The 18,092-nt window shown below is 39.4% G+C and overlaps 2 protein-coding genes across 2 annotated transcripts in view; both read right to left on the bottom strand.

Moving 5' to 3' along the window:
- Positions 1-13,871, bottom strand: part of LOC145992084 (uncharacterized) — a 38,893-nt gene extending 25,022 nt beyond the window's left edge. Inside the window, exons 1-4 of the mRNA XM_083128303.1 lie at positions 13,812-13,871; positions 7,858-8,356; positions 6,660-6,806; positions 2,889-2,987 (exon numbers count right to left, since the gene is read on the bottom strand). Of these exons, the coding sequence (XP_082984429.1) occupies positions 2,889-2,987; positions 6,660-6,806; positions 7,858-8,331 (720 nt within the window). The 5' untranslated portion in view covers positions 8,332-8,356; positions 13,812-13,871. The remainder of the gene's footprint in view (positions 1-2,888; positions 2,988-6,659; positions 6,807-7,857; positions 8,357-13,811) is intronic.
- A 1,458-nt stretch (positions 13,872-15,329) lies between these two features.
- On the bottom strand, positions 15,330-16,907 carry LOC145992459 (zinc finger MYM-type protein 1-like). Its single transcript, XM_083128842.1, has one exon. The coding sequence runs from the start codon at positions 16,905-16,907 to the stop codon at positions 15,330-15,332; it is 1,578 nt and encodes a 525-aa protein (XP_082984968.1).
- Between the last annotated feature and the right edge of the window lie 1,185 nt (positions 16,908-18,092).

The raw sequence follows: 18,092 nt of genomic DNA, 5'->3' as shown, positions 1-18,092 counted from the left end.
TGTTTCTTCTCACACCGATGATGCTATAAATTAGCGAAAATTTTGAATTTTCCTACTGTCCGGTGAGTGTTTCCTTTTACCTTATTTGATTTATATATATATATATATATATATATATATATATATATATATATATATATATATATATATATATATATATATATATATATATATATACAGCTCGTACCACCGCCATGTTAATACCCGACAATCCCCGCACCCCCACCTTCTATCTATTGCCCAAAATCCACAAACCTGGCAACCCTGGCAGACCCATGTGTCCAGCTATAACTCACCTACAGAACGAATCTCAGCCTTTGTTGACTCCCATCTCCAGCCTCTTGTGAAAGCTCTGCCCTCCTACCTCCGTGACACCAACCACTTCCTCCAGAAAATCAGCACCCTCCCACCATTGCCCCCAAATACCATCCTTGCCACCATTGATGTCACTTCCCTCTATACCAACATACCTCACTCCCATGGCCTCCGCTCCATAGAATTCTATCTCAATAGCAGACCCAAACCTCACAACCCCAGCACCAACTTCCTGGCCCACCTAGCCCACCTTGTCCTCACTTGCAACAACTTCACCTTTGAAAACCAAAATTTCCAACAGATCCGAGGTACAGCCATGGGTACCAGAATGGCCCCATCCTATGCAAACCTCTTCATGGGCCAACTTGAGCAAGAGTTTTTGGCTACCCAACCCCTCCTCTGGCTCCGCTTCATCGACGACATCTTCATGCTCTGGACACATGGAGAACCATCCTTGTCAGCCTTCCTGGACCAACTTAACCACTTCCGTTCCCTAAAATTCACCTGGACCCACTCCCCCAACCAGATCACCTTCCTGGATGTGGACGTGCACATCGAGGGAGGACACCTGACTACCTCCATCCACATAAAACCCACCAACCACATGCAATACCTACACTTCTCCAGCTCCCACCCGTTCCACACCAAAAAAGCAATTCCATTCTCTCTGGCCCTCAGGGGACAGCGCCTGAACACCTCACCCACCTCCCGCCAGAATTATAACCTCCGCCTACACCAGGCCCTGGTTAACCGTGGATATCCCTCCATCCTGGTCACCAAGCAAATATCACGAGCTGCCTCACATACCACTACCACCAAGAAACCTGCTGCCACTAACCCACCTGCACTCATCACCCAATATCATCCCCACCTCAACAAAATCAGGCACACACTGCACTCTCTTCTCCCAATCCTCCACAGTGATCCCGAAACCAAAAATATATTTCCCGACAAACCCAGGGTGGTTTTCAAACGCCCCCCTAACCTCCAAAACATCCTGGTCCACAACACTCCTTCACCACACATCCAACACCCCCCTGCCCATAAATGCAACCGACCCAGGTGCAAGACCTGTCCCATCCTCATCACTTCTCACACCCTCCAGGTGCACACGGCCACTGGCAAATTTACCCTCCATCCCAAAGGGACATGCCATGCCTCAAACCTTATCTACATCCTCACCTGCAACATCTGTGGTGATTTTTACCTGGGGGAAACATCAACGGCCCTCAACCTCCGCATCAATAACCACCGCTCCTCCACCCACAACCTGGACTTCACTGTCGCCGTCCACACCAACCACCACAACATCAGTTTCAACGACTGCTTCCGGGTAGCGATCATCCACCTCCTACCCCAACCAGGTTTTTAATTTGATTTATTTTACTTCGCTTTTTGTGCCACTTTTGGCTAATTTGCAAAGATGGGGATGAGTGATGATATGATGAAATTGATGAATGGACACTCACAAACATCCATGCCCAGGCTGGGATTCAAACCTGGAACCCCTGGTGTCCTAGCACGATGTGCTAACCACTTCGACACGGGGGCCAGCTCAAAGATATAGGTGTTCAGGGTGCCTAACTTGCCAAAAATTTGATTTGGATTAATAATAGTTGCAATTTTTCAAGTCTATGGAAAAAAATTCACGCAGAATTCCCAGAGCCAATAATTCACACATAATTACCAGAATTGAAGGAATTCCTGGTGAGTAGCTACCCTGGAGTTAGTTAGGAACTTTTACAGTTTTAACAACTGTTCCCCTTATTTTTTAGAAAAATTCTTGCAAAAATAGTTGAATAAACCTATCTAACCTCTGCCAGATCTTTCGCAGATTAAATACAAGCTTAAACACTGTAGAATTTTATGCATTAACAGAAAAAAAAGAAACAGTATTATCCACTTTTACTAGGGTTGAGGTTACCGATGTTGATGTATCAATATTCACCAATACCAATGGTATCAGTATAAGAAACTATCAGTTGGATTTTGTTTACAGATACCGGTTGATACTTTTCCAGTATTTTTATCGTTTGTAGGGTCTGTAAAAATGTCATGCGACACTTTCATCGAGTCAAATTATTCTGGGTGTTATGCAAAATTAGAAGTCTTCATTGATTTTCTACCAATATTAAGTGGGGGAAAAATGTATTTTGTGAGTACAAAGTACTCTTTATATTATTATGTAATTTTTAAACATTTTACATTTTGAACATGTGTTTAAACTGGTAAATTAATGCTTACAACACTCAGTCACTAATATTAATATTTTGAACAACTTTTAATTGTTACAATTTTCAAGCATCAGTACTGTTATTGGTGAGAATTGGTAAGAGTTTCGGCATCAATACAGGTATCTGTTCAGCCCTAATATTTACATTATTGATTTGTTCTCGTCATATGTTTGGTAGGAGTTGTCATGTGTTGTCAAAATGCAGTAATGAAAATCAAAAAAATAATGATTACTGAATTTTTTTAAAAAAATTGAAACCTTTACTGACAATTTTACACTGCTGTAATAAAATATCTTTAGCTTTCATAAAATATTTAAAAAAAAATTCAATAGAACTTACCAATGCTACATTGTCCTCAGTGGATGAAGATGCACACTTCTCCTCTTCACTCGTTTCTCCAAGATTCTTCTTCTGTCCATCATCTGGCAACTTCATATCCTATACATAATCAAAAGAAAGAAGAGTGCAGCTCATAAGATAACACCAATTGATACAACATGTACAAGGATCGTTGAACGTTGACCGAGACATTTGTGAATGAAAAAGTGGTAAATAGCTGGGGAACGATAAAACTGCCAGAGGATGAACCTTCATTGTTCGTGAGTATTGTGTGTACGCCCCGATGAAGTAAGTAGCATGTCTGTAGCTGAAGCAGCAGTGTATGATCAAATTCCTTGTGAAGAAGCACCTGAAACCAGCTGAAACTTGAGAAGATTGCAAGCACAGTATGGGGAACAAAGGATGTTGCGGGCAAGAGCGTACAAATGATGTCAACACTTTGGTAAGAATGCTAGTCGCTGACGAATGACTCGCATGGACACATTTGTCTGACTGTGACATGCAAGGTGTTCTTTATGTGGATTTTTTGAGAAAGAGTCATGATTAATGCCCAGTATTCCTGCACATTGATGAAGTGTGCCGTACATAATGGCATTCCCAAGAAAAGATCGGGGATGTCTGCAAATGTCAGTGTTCCCCATGACAAGGCATGGCCTCACATGGAAAATTTGACAGCAACAACTCTCCGAAAGGGTTTTTGCTCCATGTTCTTACACTCTGGACTTAGCCCTCAGTGCTTATCAGATTTGTTTGAGCTGCTTAAAGAGCATATGAGAGGGAAGAAATTGAGGACAGATGAAGCACTGACAAAAGATGTCCTGCAGTGGCTACGGCAGCAGTCAACTTCCTTCGATGCCAAAGGACTCAGGAAACACACCATGACGGCAGCGGTGCCTGGATACTCAGGGGGATTCCTTTGAAAAACTCATATACTTTAGTGTTGTAGGACTTTCCAATTTTTTCCTAGAAATAAAAGTCTTGGTCAACCTGGAATGACCTCTGTACATTATTGCTGTAATGTTGAATTTGCTATCCGATCCCTCAGCAAACACACAAATCAAAATTGAACAAAAAAAAAACAGGTAACACCAGACAAATCAGAACATTGATATTTTGCAGCATGGTCACAAATTAAAATTAAAAAAATATGTGGGTTTCATTCCTGCATTCTACTGTCTTTGTCCTTGTCCAGATACACAGTCATGTCATACGTATATCCCAAAGAATCACAGTTTGTAGATCTTGATCCCAAACCTCTTGTATTTCTTTGGAATATACTGTTTGAAAATGACTTTGCCTTCGTACAAAACCATAGCTTCATAGACTGCTAAATGCTCTGTTAGATAGTAGGATTTAGAGCTCAGCTCATAGATCTTGTCAAAGACAAACCTCATCTTACACAGCCTTTCAAAATTGGGATCTTGGGGGGAAGGGTTCTTCGTATTGTCCTCAAAGTGTAGGAATCTGAGCAAGTGAAGGAATCTGTTACCTGACATCATCTGTCCGTAAAACGGTGTGTGGAGGTGGGGTGTCGTAGACCAGTAGTCGTGCCATTCTGCTCTGTGGTCATGTCCCACCAGTAACGTCAACCCAATGAAAGTCTTCATTTCATCAAGGGTCACATGACGTTCGGGCTTTGTTGTTGGGTGCTTTGCGATATGCTGGCGGTAGTACCTGTTGGTCTCAGTCACCAGATGAAGGAAGATTTCCTCCGAAAAAGTCAGCGTAAAAAATCCAGGGGAGAGGAATTGTTGTCAATATGTCGAGCCTTCAGTCCAGTCTGTCCTAGGAAAGGTTGCAGGTTGGGATCGGGGTGAGGGTTGCCAGTCAACAGGAGGGGAGGGGGAACGTGTGTCACGTCTTTGTGACATATCATCAGAATCAGATTCTGATGATATGTCAGAGGGGATGTCAAGTTGTTCGTCTTCCCACTCGTGTCCATTGCCTCAAGCTCATCTCGAATTTCATCCGAACGGAGATCACTTGGAGAAGCCATGGCCGACTATAAGCCTTTTGGAAACACTGCAGGCACTATTAGCACTAATGGCACTTGAACAGCTCGTTCCTACAAACACACACACTCACAAACTAATTGATGAGGTCGTATAACAAACTTCACACAAAAAAAAGCCAAATGATGCATGCACGAAACCACCACCACTGAGCTACGGGATGTTGCTAGAATGATAGCCAGGAAAGGGGTGACAAAAGCATGCCAAATCTTCCCCTTTCTTGCATCTGCCGCACCTTTCTATTTTTAGACAATGCAGGTCACATTGCAGCAACTTGAAAAACATGTGCTTGCCAACAAAGACCTGCTTTTGTCTTGCTTTCGAACTTGTCTTTGTAATAGCGCAGTTTTCCTCAACTCCTCTTCCACCCCCCCTTGTGGCGACATGGCAAAAATTCCTTGTGACCTTTGGTAACGAGAAGCAAACTCTTCACCCGTCTAGTTTCCAGTGGTGGAAGAAAAGAATTGCTAACAAATCCAGCCTTTGTTTGTTGGAATTATTTTTCCTTTTTGAGGAAGCCGCACAAAAAAAGCTGCCATTTTCCTGCCTTTTTTGTTCGACACCAAAACGTGCAAGTCATAATTGTTTAATGTGTGTGTTACTAATAATGTAAATGAAGAAAATCGCAAATCCAGCCAAAAATAGCGACATTATAATGTAAAAACTACAAGCACGCTAGAGGATCTCGATCGAGACGCTCGGGATGCAAAAGGTTAAGCAACCATATGCATGGGTGCATGTTTCCCATTTATTATTCTTGAATTCACTGTGTACTGTGAGCAGAACATTTTACCCACAGGCTGTCTTTTGCTTTGCTTTCCTCTTCCTTCATTCTTTCTGACTTTGTAGAAGTCAATTGTCAGCAGTGTTGAAAGACAGCAGCTCAGTTTTACCCTTTTGAAAGGTCAAAATATTCATCCTGACAGTTTACTTCAACATGTATATATAAGTTTGAAGATTGTTGAATTTTCATCCCTTGGAGATGAAAATGACTTTCTGGACTCTTCTGCTGCACATACATATGTGCAGATCACACCTTTGGAAAACATCAAATTACAAACATTACAGTGTTCCATTCAATCAAAAACAAAATTTGCATATCCATGAGTATTGGCAAATATTTCGTATCGATTCATTTCTATACTCTTTTATTATTAGGGGCATTTCACAAAAAGTGGTCCCACTCCATGTAAAGGAGAAAATGAATTAATATGAAAATTATTATTGTTTTTAATTGCATTAAGGTATAGATGTTTGTGAACGAATATAATTTGCATATTTCACCAACAAAAAATAACTAGCACCTGTAGCTGATATCCTTCACAGACCAATGAGGTCAAAATATGCCCCATTTTAAAAAGTGTCACACACGAACTACACTTTTGTTAATGATTTTCATGCATTCAGGCTATGTCGTTATAGTCAAGTTTTTTCATTTGTTAGCAGATACCACAAAATACTCCATAATTCTATAAAATCAGTTCATTATGAATATTTTAATCCAATCTCATGTCTAGAACCTTAAATTTTGGGTGTAAAATGTCGCACACGTAACACTGGAATGCCCCACTATTATTTCCAATTGTGTAGGTAATCCATGGTGTGAAATTCCGAACTTTCTACATAGTAATATGACAAACTGTATCAATATTGTTTTGATCATTTGGAGCAAAGGATACAGATTTCAAGAAGATTTTTATTTGGGAAAAAGTTAACAGTGCAGACATAAATTTGGATGTAAATTTCTTATCTAACTGACCTTTTCTGCATGCTTTGTGCTGCAGTCTTCTTCCTTGGAGCGTAGTTGTGGTGGTGGAGAAGCTCGGAGAAGCTCTAAGGTTTCCTCGTTTTCTGTAATTTCCATTAATTCATCAAGTGCCTTTTCTACATCAGTAAACTTATCCTCCTGTGTTTGAAGAAAGAAAATTATACATAAAGTAATAATTTTAAACGTAATAATCACATTTTTCACATAAACCTAACATAAGGCAGGTTTCTTTGAGTTTTTTTCACTAAGTCCTCTTAGTGCAGATAAGCTTGATTGGGACTGGACCTACAGTCTAAAGTAGAATCTGAACCACTACATGCCTCCATCAGGTATTGAATCTGGGACATCCGATTACAAAGCAAAGATGTAAGGGAAGTTTTCTTTTCCCCAATTATTGCATGTTTCTTAATTGTCTATGCACAATGGAGTCACATCATTAAAATTAACGAATGCTTAACATGTTCCCCGCCAAGTAGTTTCGCCAATTCCTTCCTCCTGTGCCAAAGGGGTTTTGGACTTTACTGTAAAGGAAAAACTGACCCTTTTTTTTATGCCTGTGAAAAATAGAACAGCTAAAACACTTTTACGTACACTCGACTCCGACGCCTTGTCGGTCATGCCTTATGCGCATCATTGTTATACTCGTGACAGATGGCATGCTAGGTGCAGCAAAGTGCAAGCCACATGTTTCCGTCATAATGACCAACATGGCAGAGAGCATGTTAAGAAATATGCAACCAGGAAAACAAGGAATTCCTACTCCACATATAAATCTAATAATTACATACTGACATAATCAATGTTAATTATTTGGTTTCATTCCTTTCAGCTTTATATTATGTTAAATCATGTAAATTGTCACTAATTTTGACACTATTTTAGTACGCTGATTATTAAAAATGATAGTCACCTTTCAATTTCATGTAATCACCACTCATCCTCACTTGCATCCAAAGTGGCAGAAAAACAATACTAAATTAAAAATACAATTAAAAAAATGATATTTGATTCCCCCTCCCGATGGAAGGGATCAGAAATGGAATGATGGAATATAAGGAGTTATTTGAGAAAAATTATGAACTTAGTCCCATGCTGCTGAACATTCCAGGCTTACACTAGTAATTGAAACAATGCCACTGTATGGGTATGGAATCGGCTCTAAATTTAAGGTTGCCATAACTGTACTTACCGAAACTGATACTTCTCTCCGTATTTGATCCTTTCTATCGTAAACTACCATCAGTTCATCTTTTTCAGCATCCAAGTGGACCTTTTTTATTTCATTGCATTCTCTCTCTTCCTTAATTTGCATGCCATTTATTGTATTGGCACAATGCAAGCTACTTCCTGGGACATTACCTTCCACAAAAGAGAAACACTCCTCACTTTTAGTCATCAGGTTAGCAGATTTGTCAGTTCCAATCTGAGCTTTATCATCACTTATTTTACATTGCTCTGAAGAAACGTCGCAGTTTTTCTCCAATTTTAAAATTTTACTGCAGGGTTCTTCATTTTTATCTGTATCTTCAATATTGGGTTCACCATTCATTTTTCTTACTGCATGCTTTGCAATTTCAGACGATCCAATTTCGTCAGGTTCACTTTTAACTTTATCCATAATGATGGGCTCGTTCAGCAGCTTATCATGATGCTCAGTCATCATCAGCTGTGCAATGTTCACCTCATAACTGAAAAAGAAAAAAGCAATGAGAAATCACTTTTGGATTTTAAGATTCAGTTTAATGGTTTATAATGGCAAACTACACAATAGTGGTTCACAACAGTGTGTAATGTCATCCCCCTCAGGGGAAAAGGGGGCTGTGGAGTAATATACTTTTACATGTAAGATGTTTGTTGGTGTGTCATGTGTCACATTGTGTGTGTTTCATTAAAAGCAGTTGATTGTAGATATTTTAAGGAAACAGGCCATCTTTAGTGGAAATAGATGTGTGCATAACATATGCAAAGTTCAAAAGCACTTGTAAAAAAATGTAGTCTATAGATAATATATTAATAGTGAAATTTCAAATTTCAATATTATCAAATTAATAGTGAATGACTGATGAGTTCTCAGTATTATTTTGTGCCAAGAATGCATTATGGTTTATCAGAAATAATTTTTAAATTAGTTATTTTCTTATTGTTAATATGATACAGGCATAAGAAATATTAATAGGGCACATTATTCAAAGTTTTTTCTTACTAATTCTGGCAAATTCAATTTATCCCTGCAGTTTGCCACAAAGAGCTGGTTAAAATATTTTTTTGGTGGAGGCCTTTCACAGCTTCCTTCTGGTGGGGGCCCTGGGGCAATTGCCCTAGTTGCCCATAGGTTAATCCGGTCCAGCATATGAGTCTGTATGGAGGAGGGTCCATCATAATTTTTACTAGGGTTTTGTGACAATGTAAGTTTCTTTCATGACATGTGAACTTATGTTTTATATATATATTTGTTTTAAACAATACTTTTGTGTGTTTGCTGAAAGGGAGATAACAGAAAATTATGGCAGATTAAGTCTACTTTTTGCACAGAAAAGGTAATCGGGATTGGAGCTGCGGTTTAAAGTGGGATCCTAACCACTGTGTCTGCACCTGGTATAAAAAATGACAAAATGCTATGATTAAAAAAAGACTATACAGAATATACATCCTAACTTTCCGAACTGTAATATTCAAGTTTGTACCTAACTAATTTCTATTTGAAAAATTGATTGTGGATTAGTATCACAAGATATTATAAACATTGTATAATATTTAATAGGACTGAGCCGATGTCAGTGGTATTGGTATCGGAAAGTATCGGTTGAAACTCATCTACCGATATTTTCCCAGTATTTCACGGGGTCTGCAAAAATGCAGCGCAACATTTTCGCAGAGTCTAATTATCTTGGAAATTATGCAAAATTCAAACTTTATTTTTATTTTGCATGAAAAACTGTACTTTTTTAATACATCATATATATATATATATATATATATATATTAATAAAAAAAAGGTAAAGTGTTCCCCTGTGCTTAGCACCACGCCATGAAGGCGTATAGGGGGTCTGGGGGTAACGCCCCACACTTTCTTGATCCGGTCGTGAGTGGGGGTGATGTGATCAGCATCACGCCCCTGACCGCCTTTACCCCCCAGGGTTTCCCCCAGGTACCCATGTTATTCGACGATGGGTAGGCGCCGGGGCCGCTTCCACCGTTAGAAAAGCACTGATGCAATTCCTGAATATTCTAAAGCAAATGTCTTGGTGTGTATATACAGGGTGTCATTTTAATGGCGCCCACGGACCACAGATTCGTATAGAGGACATCAAAACAAACAACTTTTCTCCGTAACATTTTCCTCGTTGGTGCGTCGATTCGACGCTACAGCCGTTCAAAAAAGACCGTTTTGCCGCCTGGATGCTGGCAACCCAACACAACATTTGATCGTATCTATGACGTTATTTCCTGCCGCGAAACGGCGCACGACAGGATTGCAAGGAACACACACATTTTGTGAATAATGACAAACTACGAACCACATTTTTAGCTGCAAAACGAAGCGAGAAACGCGTCCAGTAGACCGAACATCATAGCCTACCAGCCAGAAGATCAGCAGTCATCTTAGGGGAAGGGGGAAGTGAACTAACGATATGAGAAATGGTAAAAAAAGTATTCAAAATGAAATGTCAATGTCGGATTTTGCCTCAGCCTACATCTAAAATATCAACAATAACAAATTTTATTGCACTTACATCTTACACGTGGCTGTTTACGCCCAACTACATGTCAAATATTTGCAAATCTCGTTGCAAGGTTGATATGTACAGGTTTATGTCCAGATGCCATGCGGTACTTTTGTGCTGATAACGGAAGTATCCGAGGTTTACGTTGATACATTACGGCTAAAACAAGTACAACCACAGTAACAATCTAATGATGAATACACTGTCCTCTTCACATTTGCAAACTATTACGTGTGTATCCGGTGCATAGGTAAACACATAGTCGTCTTAGAGCTTGTATTACTACTACTTATATCCCTGTATTTTCAATCATTTTTGCCACTTGCCTCATAATGCTCTAAATATACATTATATTATGTGTTGCTTACCTTTGAAATTTTGAGTTCTTTCATTTCTATTTTGTCATCTGTTCAGTGTGTCGCAGACAACTAGCATGAGAAGGACGAAGTGGATAGACTAAATTGTAGATACCAACTTGGTAACTAGATTTGCAAAGATTTGACATGTAAGCTGAGACAAAATTCGATATGACCACTTCCACTTGAATTCTATTTTCTTTCTACCATTTTTTGTATCGTTTGTTTACTTCCTGTTAGGTTACAGAACGTGTTTTTCTCGTTTTGTGTTACTGTACATAATGTGGCTGATTGTAGCTATGTCATTTTTCACAGAGTATGTGTGTTCCTGGCAACCCTGGAACGCATCGCTTTACGACGGGATATGACGTCACAAATGCAATCAAATGTTGTGTGTGGTTGCCAGCATTCAGGCGGCAAAACGGGCTTTTTTGAACGACTGTAGCGCCGAAACGACACACCAACGAGAAAAATGTTAATGAGAAAAGTTGCTTGTTTTGATGTCCTCTATACGTTTCCGTGGTCCGTGGGCGCCATTAAAATGACACCCTGTATAATTGGAGAAGAATATTGACACACCAATATTGATCAATATTTTGAACAAATTTTAATTATTGCCATTTTTATACCGCGTTTGTTACAACCTGTCCCCTTTCCCGCGCAAGGGAGCGCTCGACAGTTTCGGTGCCAATGAGAAACGAGGAAAAAATCGTCTGCTGGGTAGCGAGGAGCGAATGGAAGCCAGAAGAGAGGCACTTACGTAGACGCTGTTGCGACGTTGCGTATTTTAATTGGCTGCCTGGCTTTGACTTTCCCCAGCACCGAGAAAAGCCAGGGAGCAACTAGCGCGGGAACCGGGACAGGTTGTAACAAACGCGGTATAAGTATCAGTATCGGTTCAAAGTGGCTCAGCCCTAATATTTAACTAACTATCAAACGAAAAAAAAGTTTCTTGTTTATATTTTTAAAAATAAATCAAAAACCCATTTTTTCACTCCACCCCCTAAGACCCATAAGAAAATATATTATTTAAATAAATAATGGCCCTAAAAAAACCTCAAAATATGTTTTTAAAATGATAAGAATATAAACCAATAATGTAAACCATAAAAATTATAAAAAGTTAATAATAAAGTAGATTATTAAAATAATATAAAATGGAGTCGTAAAATTTACGAGGGTTTTGTGTCTTCTTTGTCGCACACAAGGTTTTGTATTCTAGATTTGGCACACACAGGAGATGTACCAGTACTATGTAGAATTTCAGAGCAAAACGCAAACTTGACCAAGACTCGAACCCAGATCTCTTGTCACACTAGCAATTTCTCTACCACTGAGCTACTGAGCCAGCCTGGCTTCGCCTGATTTATCGCTACCGGTGTTTTATCCTTTTCAAGCTCGAAAATTAATTTCACACTTAGTTCTAATATTCTATAAGCTTGCCTTATCCCCCTGTACAATTTGGGGGGGGGGGTCTCACTTATCGCACAACACTTGAGCAACCTTGTGTTCTGTCGTCATGGGAGATATTTTTATTGTTATTTTAACATAAATGCCTACATTGTTAGATTAGGCTAGCTAGGTTTAGTTATCTTAGCCTAAATAATAATTTTTCATTGTATTTATGCTAATGGAATCTAACCTAACCTCGTAGGCATTCCTCGTCTGACATCAGAACACAAGGTTGCAGAAGTGAAGTGAAACAACGCAGACCCGTACAATGGGATGTGTATTACCAAACAAACTATCTATCACTATTCTATATGCTTTATTTGATGTAATCAGTACTTCAAGAAAACAAAACACCAAATGAGATGATAACCTCTTCACTAGCACACGTAACGGGTATATATTGAGAATACCGGAAGTATCCTCAATTGCTTTCAAATTTGGTATACTCACTAATTATGGCCTCGTAATCACGAATCTGCAGTTAAAACTTGGCGGTCACGTCTAGAAATTGCAAAATAAGCTTGTCAATTACCGCTATGATTCTCCATACACTAACATGGGAACCGAAGACTCTTCCTTTCCACACAACGGTCTTGCTACCGTAGTCATAACACAACGTTGCTCAAGTGTTGTGCAATAAGTGAGACCTGTTGCATTATGCGTTAATTTGCATGTGAGAAAATGGCATCTTGCATAAAGGTGGAAAACATGTTTGCCCCACAAACCATTCATGGTAAGGTTAGGTTAGGCAAGCATAGTTAAAATTAAGGGTAAACATAGTTTTGAAATGCTAATCATTGCTAAAAATAGTTGTTTTCTTCATAAAACAAGGATGTTCACTCCGCTCACGGACCCACTTTTTTTTTTTTTTTTTTTAAAAAAAATTTAACTGCAGATTCGTGATTACACGACCAAAATAAGTGAGTATGCCGAATTTGAAAGCAATTGAAGATACTTCCGGTATTCTCAATTTGCTCCAATCCATTCTTAAAAATAAGTCAGACGTAACAGAAAACTTAATGAAAATGGCCATGGACAATTTGCCGAAAAATACTTGTGCATCCCACTGTACCACTGGTGAATATATCAACACACACAGATCTAATACAACAATCACGCACTACGATCTGATGCATTACCTTAAAAATATAATATCTTTACAGAAAAGAAAATAGTAGTACAATTGTACACTGGAGGCTTATCAAAGTTACATACATTGAGAACTACGTTTATAAACTGTTCCAAACAAATAGACCATAAAACACAATTACAGAATGATCACCTCACGAGTTGCTACAGATTTGTGCCCGAAAACGTTCAAAATATTTTTTTTCCTCTATGAAATGTAATTTTTCACTTTTCCGCGCGAGTTTCATATTTGACATGATTTCACTTTTTTAAAAAGTACAAAAATTTCCGTGACATCAATTTTCTTCTCAAAATCTAACACATGCAGTGAAATGAATAGTCTGAAGAAAAGCAACAATACGAGTTCAATGTGTATTGCACATTAAATCATTATTATTATATAAATTATGTAATTTTAATAATTATATAAAAAAACACACAATAACCTACGGAAGTACACGTGCAGCAACTTTTGACAGTACTTTGAATTTCCCTCGGCATTTGAAATGAAATATCCTCTTCCATCTCGAAATTCCCTCTGGCTTTATGTAAAGTAGGCGCCTCCAGAAACGCTCAACGTTGGAGCAAATCGAGGTAGCAACCTCACTGGAGACACTTGCTACTTGGGTGTTGCGAAGTAGCAATTGCTAGCTTAGACTACAGGTACAGCGCCTTGAATAACGTAGTGTGGAAAACGACCCAAGAAACTGGTTCCCCGAGACGATGACAAGTAGATGGCAGTGCGATCGACCCAGGTGCTAATTTTGTTATGAAACTAATGCGGCTTCGTTTGTTTTTGGAATATATTGTGTAGATTTCTTTCTCTAGAAAGGCGGTAGGTGAATTGATGGAAACAGTTATACTTGTGGAGTGATTTGCAGTCACGAAATGGCATTAATTTGGAAAGAAAAGTAAAATAAAGTTAATAAATAAATAGCATGCGTAACACAAGAAGAAACATCGCAATGTGATTCCGGACGTCAGGTCTTGGACTGTGTATTAGAGTTTATTTTTCTATGTTATTAGAATATAAATAGTATCCTGAGAGATATTTCATACCGAGGCGACAAACCACAAATGTCGCTTGAAAGCGAGCAGTCGGAAATCAATGCAGCCTTTCGAACCGTAGGGACACAAGCTCTGACTGCACCGTTTCCTCAAGGAGATTTTACACCAAAGCGACACGCGACAAACGATACGAGGATTTCACACCAAAGCGATACGGGTCCTTCGGTCCAAGGCAACTTTCACACCGAAGCGACACATTTTGCTTGGAAACGAGCGAATCAAGAGCAACATTTCACATCGTAGCGGTATGACGGGAAGCACAGGCCAGCGTTCGGTTGGTGAAATCCTCAAGCGATAAGTGTCGCGTTCCCCTTGTCGCTTTGGTGCGCAATCTCGCTAAAGCAAGACACTCATTGCATCCAGTAGCGAAGCGTAGTCTTACGAAGGAGGCAAGCAATGTTTCAGTACAACAAAACATGTAGTACAACGACATGCCGAGGGGAAAGATTCAAGGTTTATAGCCTCATTTACCCAGTCGCTGGATTTGTCAAAATATCGTAATAAAGTGACTGTACTAAAAATAAACCATATGATCCGCAAACGTCACATTTACTTTTTTAAAAAAATCCAGGTAACGTTATTCATATGATATTAAACGTTTTGCATATGCGAACTTTCCGCATACGACTAAAGGGAGACGGAATTTCTTACTTACTTATTAGTACCTTTATTTGTTCATTATTATTTAATATGGTCAAACGGTGACCAAACCGATTTAGATTTAAAAAAATGGGAATCATTTGTTTATTTTACGCTGCATGATGTAATTTAATATTTTTGGGCACCCTAAAAACCGCATTGGAGTAACTTAAACACTAAATAAAAAGTTAAACACAAACAATAAAAAATTCATTTCAAAGCAAAGAAACACATGCATAGACGATGTACTCACCACAATAAATTTCAAACTCTTGGTCCATTGGATGCCACCCTTAGTGACGATATTCATACTCCATTCTTCTTTTCTTCTCTAGAAAATGTTTAAGCACACAATCGTAAAATTTAGTTTCATCCATTTTGAGTTCCTTTAATAGTTCCTTCTCAATGGACAAATGAGCAAGGGCTGACAACCTTTCCTGACCCATGCTGTTCCTGGCGAATGTCTTGATACGTTTCAGCGTTAAAAACGATCTTTCAACTGACGCTGTTGTGGCTGGTATAGTCAGTACTAGCAGACACAGTTTGCGGAGTTCGGGCATCACTTGTTGTAATTCGTTGTTTACAATGTACTTCAAGATGTCCTTTACACTCTTATTGCGGAAACAATCCCGAGAATAGGCAATACTGAGCTCGGTGTGCAACAAGGTTTTGTCAAAATGCTGGATGTACAGTTGCATAAGCGATGAGAAGGCAGTTTCTGGAAATGTAGCAGCATACATGCGAAATTTCCCGCTATCGAGCAATTCAATAAATCGTAGGGCCTCAAGGTTTTCAAAACGTGAAGACAGTTGGCTTATGATGTTGTCTATAACTTCACAATATATACGTTGGTACTGAGATTTTGTGTCGCCTACATTGTTCCTCTTCCTTCTCGGCTGTGGTACTCCTACAATATCTATTGTCCTTGTATGAATTATGTCAAATTGTTCTCGTTTCTTGGTAATGTCACTTTTGACACTTTCAATTTCTTTGAGGCAAAATCCAATATCCATAGTTTTTGTTTGCAGCACATTAAATAAATATCCCGTCAAGGAAAATATTTCCCCAAACAAGAGAAGAAAAAAGTTGGTTTCGAAACTATCCAGGAATGCCAAGAAACCACCCGCAGAAGAAATTGTTTCACTGTCCCAGTCTTGTGCATTGCCAATAATGTCCTCAAACATTTCAATTATCTTTACTCTATTTTCGGACGTTTTTTGTACAAGCCGTTCACTGTAGTTCCACCTGGCCTGAACCACTTCAGGTAACCTTGCTTTAACTATATCGTCGAGAGCAGCATTTCTCTTTGTCGAATGCGAAAAGAAAGAAGCAAGGCCACTTAGCGTCGAGAAAAACACTTTGCATTCACTAATGTTGCTCACTGTTTGAGAAAGTACTAAATTTAAGCAATGTGCAAAACAGTGAACAAATATTGCACTGGGGAAAATCTGTCTGACTCGTGCTTGTGTCCCCGAGAGATCCCCTGCCATTACGGCTGCCCCGTCGTATGTTTGACACACCAATTTTGATTCCCAGCCTAGTTTTCGAATTGTTTCAACAACGTGGGCAGCAATTACAGCTGCAGTTCGGTTCCTGCTGACATCCTCAAACCCCCAGAAACGCTCAACAATTTTTCCTGACTTCGTCACGTAACGAAACATCGTCGAAAGTTGCGATTTCCGTGATACGTCCGAGGATTCATCGATCATAATAGCTACGAACTTGGTTTCACTTACCTCGGCCTTAATTGCGTCCGTTATGACACCACTCGTGCTTTTAATAAGGTCATTCTGAATCTCACTTGACAAGCCAGTAAATGTTGTAGAATTCTCCAAATGACTTGCCAGCAAAGTATCAAATTCTGCCAACATATTTACAAGTTCTACATAATTTCCACGGTTCAATGATGCCTCACTTTCATTGTGTCCCCGGAATGATAATTCTTGACTACCAAGAAAGGTTGGTACACTTGCAAGACGCTTTAAAATATCGCGATTTTGACGAACAACTTTGTTATGGCGCTCGATTGTTACTAGTCTGTGGTGATCCAGAGCAAAATCCACACGAGATTTTCCGAATTCCTTCAGAGTTAAAAATGCCCTTATGTGAGATTCTGCTTTTTCATGTCTCTGTAATGCATTGTGCACGTTATTCAGATCACAGTATCCCTCACTTGACCACACGGAGTTCGTCTTGTGCACGGCGAACAATACGCATGGCCAACAGTACAACCTACTGCGTGCTTCACAACCTGCTAGCCAAATAAACTTGTGGTACAAATTGCTTTGGAAATGTCGCACAAAGCCCCTTGGGCTAACTTGTTTTAAGTCCGGTAAATGCGGTGTTGGTCGACCCCCTTCCACGATTTTCATTTTAACACTTATCTCTCTCGAGCTAAACGAAGCAATTTTCAATTGCTCAATAATACACCCGCACTTCACATCAACCGTTCCTAAATACGCGTTCATTCCGATAAATTCACAGCACAAAACACGAAGCAACGAACACTCACACTATCCCACGCGCTTTCCACAACTGCAAATGCAAGCATCCACATAAGATCACTTTGAAAATCTCTGAAACAACAGAAAGTGATACCAACCTATTTCCTTAATTTTATCCGTCACAAAGGAAAGATATATCAGTTTGGAGATAAAAATTACGCGGAGGAATCAGAATCATTTCAGCAGAACGAGTATGTACATTAATATTTAAGTAATAAAGTGTCATTCAATGGCGTGCCCGGGGCGAAGGGGGGGGTGGATTGTAGACATAACCCCCTTTTGGCCCAGTATATCTAAGAAAAAACGTCAAAGGAAGGAAAAGATGACAAAATGGGGACCGTAAAAAGACTCTGGAAACACCACTTGCGTCATAATAATAGAACTTAAAACATATTCGGGCCTCCCCGATGGCGCATTGGTAGTGTCGTCGCCTTGTAATCAAGGGGTTCCGGGTTCGATACCCGGTGGAGGCACAAGTGTTTCAGATCCCATTTTAAACTGTAGGTTCAGTCCCGATTAGCCTTACTGTGCATAAAGTGGACTTAAAACAAC

This window comes from Lepisma saccharinum, chromosome 9, assembly GCF_977018435.1.
Source record: "Lepisma saccharinum chromosome 9, izLepSacc3.1, whole genome shotgun sequence".
Taxonomy (NCBI): Eukaryota; Metazoa; Arthropoda; class Insecta; order Zygentoma; family Lepismatidae; genus Lepisma; species Lepisma saccharinum.
Note: the sequence above shows the minus strand (reverse complement) of the source record. Positions and strands in the feature narration are given on the sequence as shown.